The sequence below is a fragment of the Xiphophorus hellerii genome, chromosome 16, assembly GCF_003331165.1.
Source record: "Xiphophorus hellerii strain 12219 chromosome 16, Xiphophorus_hellerii-4.1, whole genome shotgun sequence".
NCBI lineage: Eukaryota > Metazoa > Chordata > Actinopteri > Cyprinodontiformes > Poeciliidae > Xiphophorus > Xiphophorus hellerii.
This window is the reverse complement of record NC_045687.1, coordinates 16,440,113-16,452,168: the sequence shown is the minus strand read 5'-3', so window position 1 is coordinate 16,452,168 and position 12,056 is coordinate 16,440,113. Positions and strand designations below refer to the sequence as shown.

At 41.3% G+C, this 12,056-nt stretch overlaps 1 protein-coding gene and 1 long non-coding RNA gene across 2 annotated transcripts in view; one reads left to right on the top strand and one right to left on the bottom strand.

Moving 5' to 3' along the window:
- The first annotated feature begins 457 nt into the window (after positions 1–457).
- Positions 458–12,056, top strand: part of nherf1b (NHERF family PDZ scaffold protein 1b) — a 28,186-nt gene continuing 16,587 nt past the window's right edge. Inside the window, exon 1 of the mRNA XM_032588268.1 lies at positions 458–1,473. Coding sequence (XP_032444159.1) covers positions 844–1,473 — 630 coding nt within the window. The 5' untranslated portion in view covers positions 458–843. The remainder of the gene's footprint in view (positions 1,474–12,056) is intronic.
- LOC116736054 (uncharacterized) lies at positions 3,515–5,370 on the bottom strand. Its single transcript, XR_004342485.1, has 2 exons — positions 4,326–5,370; positions 3,515–3,964 (listed from the first exon to the last, which is right to left on the bottom strand). It is a non-coding gene; the product is annotated as an uncharacterized LOC116736054 (long non-coding RNA).

The window sequence follows — 12,056 nt, the reverse complement described above, 5'->3', positions numbered from 1 at the left end:
TGCATATCACTGCTATTGTTTTTAATACACTTTAAAAACGGTGTTATCTTTGGTAGATTTAGTGACAGGCTCCATTTCAAACAGATTATTTGTTAATGATCTCTGTAAACGTGTATAATTTGTCCGTTAGGTGAAGGTCATTTAATATGCTAAATAAATTATAGAGAAGAGTTTCGAGGCTTGACAAAAGAACAAAAACAAACAAAATCAGCCATCGATAGATAAATACTAACTCAGACTGAGAGAAGACTAAAACCTGCTGTGTTGTCTGGGGACACCTTGACTAAATTATAAATACGTTTGGATTTTATAAATAGGGGGGGAAGGAAGGGCTCGCCCTGGGCGCCATCCATGCATGAACCGCTACTGTTTCTGGATAGCCTCGGTTTGTCTTCGTTCATCCACTCGTCCCCCCTCTTTTGCATAAAGCAGCAGCTGGGCTGTTCCGTGAACGCACCTCCCTCTTCCTGAGTGACTTTTCCACTTCTGCAGCAGCAGTGAAACGCCTTTACAGCTGAGTGGATTTAATCAGGCTCGGATCTGATCGGCAGACCCGGATCAGGATCCAGCAGAGCCACAGTTTGGACTGAACCAGGCGTCCACGCAGCAACTTGTGTGAAAGTGAGGAGTAGAGAGTGGGACGCTCACCAGCGCGGTTCTCTGTCCCCCTCCCCGCCCCTCTCACGGACTTATCTCCCCAACAGGACGGGGGCCGGGTGTTTTTAAGGGATACCGCTCAGGCTAAAACAAACACACCCTCCCCAGCAGCATCCTGAGGAGTCTCAGTCACTTCCACTGAGAGGGAGCAACAGGTTGAGAAGGAAGGAGAGAGAGAAGCTCACCATGCCGAGCAAAAGCCAGTATCTGCGCCCCCGGCTCTGCACGCTGCACAAGGGGGACAACGGCTACGGCTTCCACCTCCACGGGGAGAAGGGGAAGACGGGCCAGTTCATCCGCCTGGTGGAGCCCGACAGTCCGGCCGAGTCGTCGGGGCTCTGCGCCGGAGACCGGCTGGTGTTCGTGAACGGCGACGAGGTGGAGAGCGAGAGCCACCAGCAGGTCGTGTCCCGGATACGAGCCACCGCGGGCCCGCTGGAGCTCATAGTGGTGGACCCGGAGACGGAGCAGCTGCTGAAGAAGCACAACTTGAAGTGTTTGAAGGAGTACGTCTCCGAGGGTCTCCCCTTACCTCTAGAGGAGGAGGAGGAGGAAGGCGAGGAGGTGGCGGTGGAAGAGGAGAAGGAGGCTGAGGAGGAGGAGGAGGGAGTGGTGGAGGAGGAGGACACGGAGGCAGACGGGACAGAAAACGGGGATGTGAAGGTGGCAGAGGTGGAAAATGAGGTGGAGGTGGCTGAGCAGGAGCAGGAACCGGAGGAGACACCCAGGGAGCTCACTCCGGTCCCGGTGGTACCGGACAGGAACGGAGAAGTCCATCAACAGGTGGAGAAGAAGCTGAGCATCAGCTCCGAGAAGGTGAGTCAAATACAGAAATGTTCCTGCATCATGTCACAGCCTCCACCTGCTGGCTGCTTTAATTAGGAAACGCCTGATTCCAAAGACTTTATTATCAAGCTTTGATGAGAGCTGACGGGTTGGTCCATCCAGCAAGAATCAGGTGGGGATTCAGAGAAAGGGTTAGAAAACTCCATCCTCCTGAGAAACAGAGACCCACTCTGTCAGTCTGCCTCCTCTGAGACAGTGGTGGCTGTTGCTTAAACGCCGCCTTGGGCAAGCACATGACTCTGAGCCCCCATTACCCCACCCCACAAGGAAACAGCCCCTTACAGTAACGTATAAGCAGGTTTTACCGATCAACATTATCTCAATCTAAGCTGGTGCAAAAGCTTAGAGAATGTTTTTTTTTTTTTCTTTTTCATAACTTAAGAAAAAGGTTTCATAAAATTCAAATTGTGCTTTAAGGAATCTTTAAGAGTAAATAGTCCAGTTCAGGGGCGTGGCGTGGTGGCGTAGTGGTTAGTGCGACCCATGTTTGGAGGCCTTGAGTCCTCGACGCGGCGGTCGCAGGTTCGACTCCGGGACCCGGCGATATTTGCCGCATGTCTTCCCCCCTCTCCTTCCCCCTTTCCTATCAGCCTACTTTCATATAAGGGACACTAGAGCCCACAAAAGACCCCCTGGAGGGGTAAAAAAAAACCCTAATAATAATCCAGTTCAGATCTTCAAATCGGATATCAGCTTTAGTGCCAATAGGTAACTGTGATGAACAATTTGCGTCCACTTGACAAGTTGTATTTTTTTAATATACATACTGTATATATATAATGCTCATCGCTATTCGTGACCCCCTGAATGTGCCACCCTGGGTGGTTAGCCATAATGCCCATACCACAAATATTGCCATTTCACAGAGGAATCACCTACAAATAAAATATGTTCTGGATTCTGACACATTTAGGTCAATTATTGAGTCAACTGAAAACAAGCAGAGTAAAGTTAAGGAGAATCAAAAACAAAACTTCAGATTCTGCTGACTACAGCAAATCGACTTCACCAAACAGCAGGGAATAATTTGGTTCTGTTTATTTAATCTTCACACAATGAATCCCTTTATTTGATTTTGTTTCACCCTTTCATCTTTGCCTGCTAAACATTATGGGGGAATTTTGTTTTTTTTCTTCAGTCACTTGTCTATGTCCTCTTTTATTTTCTGTGTGTGTGCGTGAGGCTGTGTTTCACTCGAAGCACTTGAGAAGACGCTCCAGTCGAGGACAGCTGTGGCCCCTCGCTGAGCTTTGCTGGATGTTTACCCCCGGGGCTGTTTCTGTCTGTGTCCAAATAACGCTCATCCTCAGAGGGGCAGAAAAACGCAAAATTAAACCTGTTGTAGCTTCTTTTATTGTATATTCTCCAAACTGAACCATAAACGGTTCCCACTGTGCTGCAGGAGCCTGATAAAACGTAGAAAGTGTCAGAATAAAGGCGCTTAGGAATCACCTTGTTGAGAAGCCGCTTCAATTTTAAAAAAAGTAGATTTGCTTTTTGTTCTTTTTGCTTGATGATTTTCAATAAAATATATTCATAAATGTAACAATCTACTAGGTTATTATAGAGAAATCTAAAGAGGACTGCATGTGATTTACAGTTTGTTTTTAAGCTCTTGTTTTTATGAAATACAGCATGGGGAGATCTGCTGTTTCCCTCATTTGTATAATTTATCCGTCAGTGATGAGAGTTGCATTAATATCCTGGAGAGAAATCAACCTATTTTTTTCTTCTAGGTTGTTTTCTTCTCAATTGTCACCCTATAAATCTGTAGAGAAAATCTGAATATGTGAGGTTGTGTGTGTGTTTTCTCAGAAAAGCATGTAAAAACCCAAAGGGACAAGAATTTTAATTTTTTTTAAATTGATAAATAAACTCATTCTTAGAAATCGCCTACCTGATAAATTGGTGCAAACTTCAGCTGCTGTCTTACGTTGAACTGGAGAATGTCTTTTTCGCTCCTGCCAGATGTTTAAAACTTTAAAAAAAAGACACAGAAACCATTGTCTTCTAATTTCAATGCAATTATGTTTATTGAATGAATCTTAAAAGCAGAATCCCCCGCTGCGCTACATTCGTCTTAGTTCATAACAACAATATAATGACAGCTTTGGGTTTTCCAGTGCAGGCTCTTCCATTTGGATTCATGTTTCTGGTATTTAAAAGATTTTTTTCCTCTCTCTCTCTCTCCTTCTCACATGAAAATAGCAACTGCCCACGCTTGTTTGTGCTCCGCACTTGAGCATTGCTGGGTTGTGTTGTTTGTCCTACGAATACACAGCAATTGTTCTTGTGTTTACTCCCGATACTCTCCACAGATGGCCTAATGGAGCTGCGGCAGTTCACTTGAGTCTGGCACGCAAGCCAAGGGGAAGCGGCGTCGAGGCAAACAATGGCGCTCCCCAACAAAGTCGTTTTCAAGCGTTGGGTTTTTAATTCAGCAGCTTCCCATCGCCTGAACCTAGACAAAAAAAAAATGAGACCCTGAGTAAATAATGTTGAGCAGCAAACCCAGTTGGGAATTTTCTTTGCGTTAAAGATGATTTTCCGTCGACATCAGAGCAGATTGTGGTGAAAATTAGACTCTAGAGACGCCTTCAAGTCTCTAGTCTCTGCTTTGCAAGGGCACCTCGAGGCGTAATGTTGCGTTAACTCGACTGTTTCTGGAATTTTCTTCCTGCATCCTGTCTGGCATTCCTGTGTCCAAGCATTGTCGCTCAGCCAGTGACACACACACGCACACACACACACACACAGATCGCATACACTCCAGGCACACTCCGCTCCTGTTCAGCAGGCCAACTCTGCTTGTCTGATCTCACCTTTTTTTTTCTTTTCTTTTTGCGGCCCGAACTTTGCATGTACTCTCTGGAAGCTGAGGAGGCTAAGCTTTGCGGTTGCCACGGCAACGCTGGGTCGAGCGTGTGCGCGCGCTTGCAGGCCTTGTGAAAGTGTGCGCGAGGACGGAGGTAGGTGGAAGTGAGAACGTGTAAGAGAAGGGAGGTGTGAAAAGCATGGATGAGCGGTGATTAAGGGTCAGAAACGTTCAGTTCGCCCCGGGAGAACAGAGTCCGCTATCGTCACTGCAGAGCGGAAAAACAGACCAAAGCACATCAGCCGTTCCAAAGGTCATTGCTCTGTTTACCACGCTGTAAAATTTTTACTCTGTCATCAGGCAGGAAAGTGCCTGGAGGATGTAGCCTCCGCCATTAATAAAAATATTGGGCATAAGGGTAAAATTTATAGAAATTGGAACGCAAAAGTTGAGTTATGTAGTCAAACACAATATTTTACTATTTAAATGCTTAAAAGTTGAGGAAACTTTATGAATGTTCATGCCAAATTTATTTATATCAGCGTGTATCTAGGCAACAAAATATTCTAGCAGCACAAGAATAAAAGATTGGTTACAAAAAAACCCCAAAATACATAAAGCGTCCCAGAAACTGAGATATTCTGAGCTAAACTTTGTTGGATAAGGTCCAGGAAATTAACGATGCCAAAAATATGCTCTAATTTACATATTATTATGAAAAGGTTTAGATAGTATAGATATCTTAAAGTGGTAGTATATGTTTTTGAAGTGGAGTTATGTGGAGTATTTATCAGCAGTCAGTGTCTGACCTAAATGGTACTCGTCTGATTTTGGAAAAACATAAACAATGTTGGATTTAATTTGTAGTCAGAACTTCAATATGTGTATCACTAAACATCTAATGTTGGTATGTTCTAGATAGAAGTTGCCTGTTGTTAATGTTCGAAAAGATTAATTTAATAAACATGCTCACAAATAGAGGTTATACAGTATCATGATTGCCTGTGGTTTAATACCAATAGTAGATGTAAATAATCTTGCAATAAATAATTCATACCTGCAAGATACTGACTGTTTTTCCAAGGTAACCCCATATAAATCAAATCAACTGGCGCTTCCCTTTAAAAACAATAAAAAAAGAGCAGTATTTAATGTTGAAGATCCTCAACGGGGCCAAAAAGAGCAAAATAAGGACCAGCAAACATCAAAACTTTTACCTTGAAATATTACATATTTAGACAAAATAAAATCTTTTGAGAATCCAGGCATTCACATTAGTCTGAGCTAGTACAAAATAGGTAACTCTCACATCTCTTAATGCGAAAGTTCATTTCTGAGAGAGCTTGAATATCGAAAAGAAAAACATTCTTCATTGACAACACTTTCATTAACACACCTTTTTGACTATTCTTGCATAGTGTGGTGTATTATTTAACACACAATGTGTTCAAAGTATTGTGTGCAGTACTATTTTTTTCTTTCAGAAAAGCAGCTTCACAAAAACCGGTGTGAGTAAATTTAGTTTGTTATGTAACTTGGTGCTGATAAGGCAGCTGTTGCGCCTACTAGGGTTAGAGAAACGATTAACTGTGTAATTTTAAGCAAAATCAATGAGTTTATGACTGCTGAATCACGTGTTTTCTTTTAGTCATTAGTCGCAGTATTTGCAAATAATTAATCATCCAAATGAGCAACATTGTATTTTAAATTGTAGATTTGGACCAAGTGTAGCCATTTCTAATAAAAACAGTGCCTATGATTCAGATCGCAGAAACAGGGTGTGATATGTTATTTTGGAAGCTCCTCTCTTCACCACTGGCTGCTTTCACAAGCTTGTCTTTAAACTGTAATTACAGAAGAAGAGCACTTGTGTCAGATGAAATTGGCTGTTCCGAGATGAAATCTAAAAAGCAGGGAGGCGTTTCTAAGTTTATATCTTTGTGTGTGTGTGTGTGTGTGTGTTTGGGATTCTGCAGTCCTAGACACCACACACACACACACATACATGAGGTAGAGTTTGTGTCGAAGTGCCCTCTGTTTGCCATTTCTTCTCTCTAATCTGATTCCTATAAAAGCTGCTTATTAAAGAGCCTGGAACCGATGTGTCACCAGTCACGCCTGACACAGTTTTATTCTCACTTTATTTGGAAACCTGTGCAGAACGGCTTGTTTTTTGCAACAGACTCATCCTAACGCAGTTGTGAGAAGAGATTTAGTTTAGATTTTTATGCCCAAAGCATCGCATGGTCCGTAGAGATTACATTCGGTTTGGTGTGGTTGTGTAAGACAGCTGTGACTCATGTGAAGAATATTTTAACCGTCAAAGCTTTCAAACACGTTTTCAATTTCTTAAAGTTCTGTGTTTTTTTCAAAACGAAGGATCTTCATCAAAGTGTTTTGCAAAAGTATTCATACGCCATGGCATTGTGTGTATCTGATTGGGATTTTGTCTGATAGGCCAACGCAGTGTAGCACATCATTGTAAAGTTAAATAAAAACTTGCTTTAGTTGCAAATTTTTAGCCGAAAAATCTGAAAAGTGCGGCATGCATTTGTCTAAGGAGTCAGAATCACCTCATTTGCGTCCACAGATCGTCAGGAGGCATGTCAGACTGAATGGTTTGACTAAGCGTCTGTGGATATCCGTTATTCCTGGGTCTTGCAGATTCCACTGGTGGAAGGAGAACCTCCAACCAAATCTTAAGTCTTTTGCAGCCTCTTATAAAGTTTCGTACATGTTTGCAATTTATTTACTCTTATCCGTCTTCCCATCAGCTCAGAGCTGCTCTTATCTGCTTTATTAGCATTACGTGGAACATTTATCAACATATTTGATGTGTTTTTTTTTTTTTACTTGATGATTTTGATGATGGCTTCTGACAAAATTCAATGCTTATCGCTTATTTTATAATTGGTGACAGTATGACGTTTTTATGATGTAGAGCACTTTGAACTGCCTTGTTGCTGAAATGTGCTACACAAATGAACTTGATTTGACTGAGTGTCTTCATCTGCGTGTTTGCTTTGGCCCCTAACATTTAAAAAAAAAAAAAAAAACCTATTTTCATTTAGCTATAGCTTTTTTTTTTTCTTGCCACTCTATAAAGAAAAGATTTGTTCAGCTGGATCCCTGCATCTCTTCTATTGTTACCGTTGGTTCTCTTGGCTGCTTTCTAAATAATAATCTCCTTGCTCCACCTGTCAATTTAGGTGGATGAATGTGCGTTGTGTTGTAGCCTTTCCATTTTCAGATGGTGTAGCATTGTGAGATATCCAAAACCTAATCCTGCTTTAAACTTCCCCACAATTTTCTCCCTGTCTGCTGTGACGTAAGAGTGGACATGATTACATATTAAGGGATTTTTTTTTAAAGTAAGTGGTTGGAAGAAAAAGCATTGAAAACACTTAATACGGTATGAATAGAGTGTGTTTGCCAGCAGAGTTTGAGCCATTACTCAAGTTACTGACATTGAAAGGCATGCTTTAAGGATTAGCAGGTTGATAAGGCTGATAATAGAACAGACGTCAGCTTTGAGAATTTATTTGCACTAGAGGCAGAAATGGGCACACCTACAGTAACTATTCGAGCCAGGATGGTCAGGAGGAGGTTCTGAACTCAGGACGTTAGCGCCGGTTTCCTGTCATTGTTGTTGGCGTAGGATTCTCCCACTTCCTTCAGCTTGATCCCTCTCTGACCCATCTTTCAAGGACAAACAATCTTTCATGGGTCAATCTTTCATCTAAAAAAAAACAACATATTATCCCATTATAAATGGTGATGTCTGTTTGGTTATCTCTTACCTTCTGCCTAAGAATGGATGCTAAGCTTTGGTTAAACGTAAGCAGTTTGTTCAGCTGATGGTTTGCTGCCTCTGAAAGTCTGGTTACTCTAAAAGCTACTGTGACAAAGCCAGGTTATTATTCCCTGTTTGTGTAACGAAGCGCCGTCTGACAGGATCAGATGTACCGAATGATTCATTCAGACCACCTGCGGACTCCCAACTTGAACATGCGTCGTCGCATTTAAATTTGTCCTGTGTGGGTGTTCAGGCACATATTGAGGTGGACACGTTTGCATGCGCAAGTGCGTTCTGGAGCAATTTCTATTTTGTTTATAAGATTTTAACCTTCTGATAGGTTTGCATATTCATGTTCCCCTTTTGAGAGATCAGAGCTTCGGCCTGAGATGTAGATACAACAACAAAATGTTTAGTCGAATTTTGTGTTTATCAGTACAAGCTAGATAAAGAAATACACCAAGTGCACACATACAGCACTTCTATAATAGAGCTGTAAGGATCAGATCAGCCTCCACCAGCAGCTGGCATTCACAAATGTTGCATAAACATCGTTGCTTTCAGGTGATGTGTGTCTTGCGTAGAAACACACTTGTCAGAACGTTGTGGTTCATTTGCAATCTTCCATTTTTGTACATCGGTGACGTACTGATACAAATGTTAGTCAGTTCAAATTTTTCTTTAAAAACTATATAAAGTAAGTGAAAAAAACAAGAGCATTTTAAATATTTCTTCTAGCCTTCCTGTTGTGGGTGATCATTAATTGTGTGTATAATTAGTAGAAGTGAAGCCACTTCATGTTTCTGAAGGAATTGATTTCTAAAACAAGAAATATTATTACAGAGTGGACGTCTAAAAATGTCTTTTGCATCTTACTTTAGCGGTTAGCTGTGGTTAGCATTAATAAAACAGTAGTCTCCTGATGTATTCATGGACAACATACATTTTTATCTTAAATATGAAATGTAGAAATGGCTGCCAAGATTTCCAACAGTTGCTGTTCTCTGGTCGACCCTCTTGTCACCTGCTGAAATCTTTCACACTGTCACTTTCTCAAGGCCTGGATAAAAAAATGCACACACATTGTAGAAATCACAGTTTTCATTTAAATGACTTGTAATATTTGTTACAGCCTTTGACCTCAATAGAAACACCTTTCTAGTGCTGAAAATAGGTAACTTTACCCAAAGGTGCTCAACAGATTAGAGTTTTATTATCGTAAACTGTGTTTATTCCTAGTGAACTTTCCTCAAGTCGGGTATTTCTAAACCACTGCCAACATTTCCATACATAAAATCTTAACTAAACATCATAGCAAACCTGAGAGATAAAACAGATCACTGTTGCTGCATTATGTTTAGCTTTGCTATTATCTTTTAAAGTCTTGCTCTCACTTTCTCAAAGCCTGAATAAACAGAGTGTACTCAGGGGGCAGTGTCATGTCTCTGCATGCTGTGGAAAATGTGCTTTTCTTTCTACGTGATTCTAAATTGATTGGTAAATTTAACTTTTAAGAGTTAGTCACTCAGTAACAGAGGGCTGTACTATAATCTAGTTTCACTTATCCGTGAGGTATTTAAGGTTTTATAAAAGAAGGATATCAATAAAAATAGTTTCTTTTGTGTTGCTGCTTCGACTTGAAAAGCTGCGTGGCTTGTGGAAGGTAACCCACTATAAGCAGAGTGTTGTCATAAAAGACTACACACCCTCTGGCAATGTTTTCTAAGAATGTCCTGTGCAATATTTGGGGGAAAATAGAGAAACGTGACACAACACATAACAATCTAATTGGTGAAATAACAATCAGAGAGCAGAGTTGGCTTTTTAAAGTATATTGATATGTTTTTATGTATACATCCGCTAAAAAGAGTGGCGACAGGAAATGAGAGGAGGCAGAAACAAGGGTAGGGCAACATAAATCCTCAGCTGGCCTTCAACTGGGAACCCTGTCATTTTAACCCTTAACAAACACAGACATCTCTGTATGCAATTTTGTGTGTGTGTGTGTGTGTGGGTGTGCGTGTGGGGGTGTGTGTGTGTGTGCGCGTCAGCTCATGTTCCCATGTAATGTTGCTTAAATGTCAAACAATTCAAAACAAAAGCTCCCTCTGGTAAATGTTTAGCTCCAGATAATTAGGTGAAGAACACTGCATCGTTTTAATAATCAGGATCATAGCAAATAATCAGTCTGGAGTGTTCTCCATAACATGCCATCATTGCTACTTAGCACTCTATCCTCCTGAAAACTGTGTGACATCAGCCCAAACAACAGAGCCACTGTCTCCAGGTCAGGAGTGGAACCTGAACCCTTTGTGTGTGTGTGGGTGTGTGAGGTTGGTGGTGACTGGGTCTCATGGGATACTGGACAGAGACTCCACAATGGCACATTCCAAGTCTCCACTTCATTATGCTAAAGGTTCACCACCCTGGCCGGACAATGAGCTGGAGGCTCTGCCCCGCCCTATCGGCGGTGGAGGAGGGAAATGACTCGACCCTCACCCCGTAATGCTCTCAGCCGCTTTCTATTTAAATCCAGCGGCACATTCCTTTCAAATTTAGTTTTTATTATCAAAGTAGAAGAAATTATGCTGGATACATGGGTGAAAAAGAGGCTAAGGGATGCTGTAGTGGCGCAGGGGCAAAGCACAACCCACGTAGTGAGGCCTTAGTCCTCGTGCCGGTGGTCGCAGGTTCGACTCCCTGCGACCACCGCATGTCTTCCCCTCTCTCATCACCCTCTTTCCTGTCGAACTACTTTCAAATAAAGGCCACCAGAGCCAACAAAACCTCTAAGAAAAAGAGGCTAGAAGGAGCCTCAGGTACAGATTTACAAGATTCAAGGTCTCCCCCAGAAAACTTGCTAAGCCCGGTGGTTGTGTGCTAGGGCAGTCATTCATCCAGCGGCCTGTCGTGTTTTTGAGTTAAAAAATGTTTAAAGTCGACAGGAAATTTGAAAATATCACTTGATAATTATGTGTTACTGAAAGATTGAAAGATTAATACCTGAACACTAACTATAAAATCTTAAAAAAGGCTTAAATAAATAAGCAATGCTTAGCATGGTGGGGGCACAAGTAAAGCCTGGTGGCCAGCCAGGCTTGTAATTCACTGGGGGAAACCCTTAGATTGAAAATTCTTTCACCACTCTATTTAACATTATGATACAGAGCTGTTAAATCTGTATAAGGACTGCTAACATTAAGGAGAGGAGTGACAATAGCTGTTGTCAACTATTTAGCTTTATTGGGTGTAGATGTTGGTAAGATGATATGAAAAGTCTCTACGTCCAGCAACAAAGCCTCCATAAGGAGCTTTTTTCTGCTATAAATTAAATATTCATGGGTTGAGGTGTAACCATGTGTGTCAATGAGAGATTGAGGGGAGTGACAGAAAGCAGGTGAGAGTTGTTTTTAGCTACTGTTATAGGCGATTCGCAACTGTAGCATTTGTTCAAATGCTTTCTTTCAATTAGAAATTTTCCCACGTCGAGTTCCAGGATGAAAATGTTGTCATCTTGGAAATAAATGTTTTAAATATGTTCATTTTTTAGTAACTGGATGTAATACCCTGAAAGAAAGACAGAGTATGCTGGGTTCAACATAGTAGACGAGTTGCAACAACAGTTCTTTTATTAGCCCAAATCTAGCATCTAGCATCATGCACCACAAATTTGGAACAAACTTCCAGAAAACTGTAAAACAGCTGAAACACTGACTTCTTTTAAATCTCAACTAAAAACCCACCTGTTTAGGATTGTATTTGAAATGTAATCAATTACAAATTTATTGATAGAACTTGACTTAATGCTGTGTTTTGATTATTGATTCTATGTTGCATTGCGTTTCTGTGTTTGTAATGATGTAAAGCACTTTGAAATGCCTTGCTGCTGAAATGTGCTATACAAATAAAATTTGATTGATTGATTGATTCAAAACTATCTGA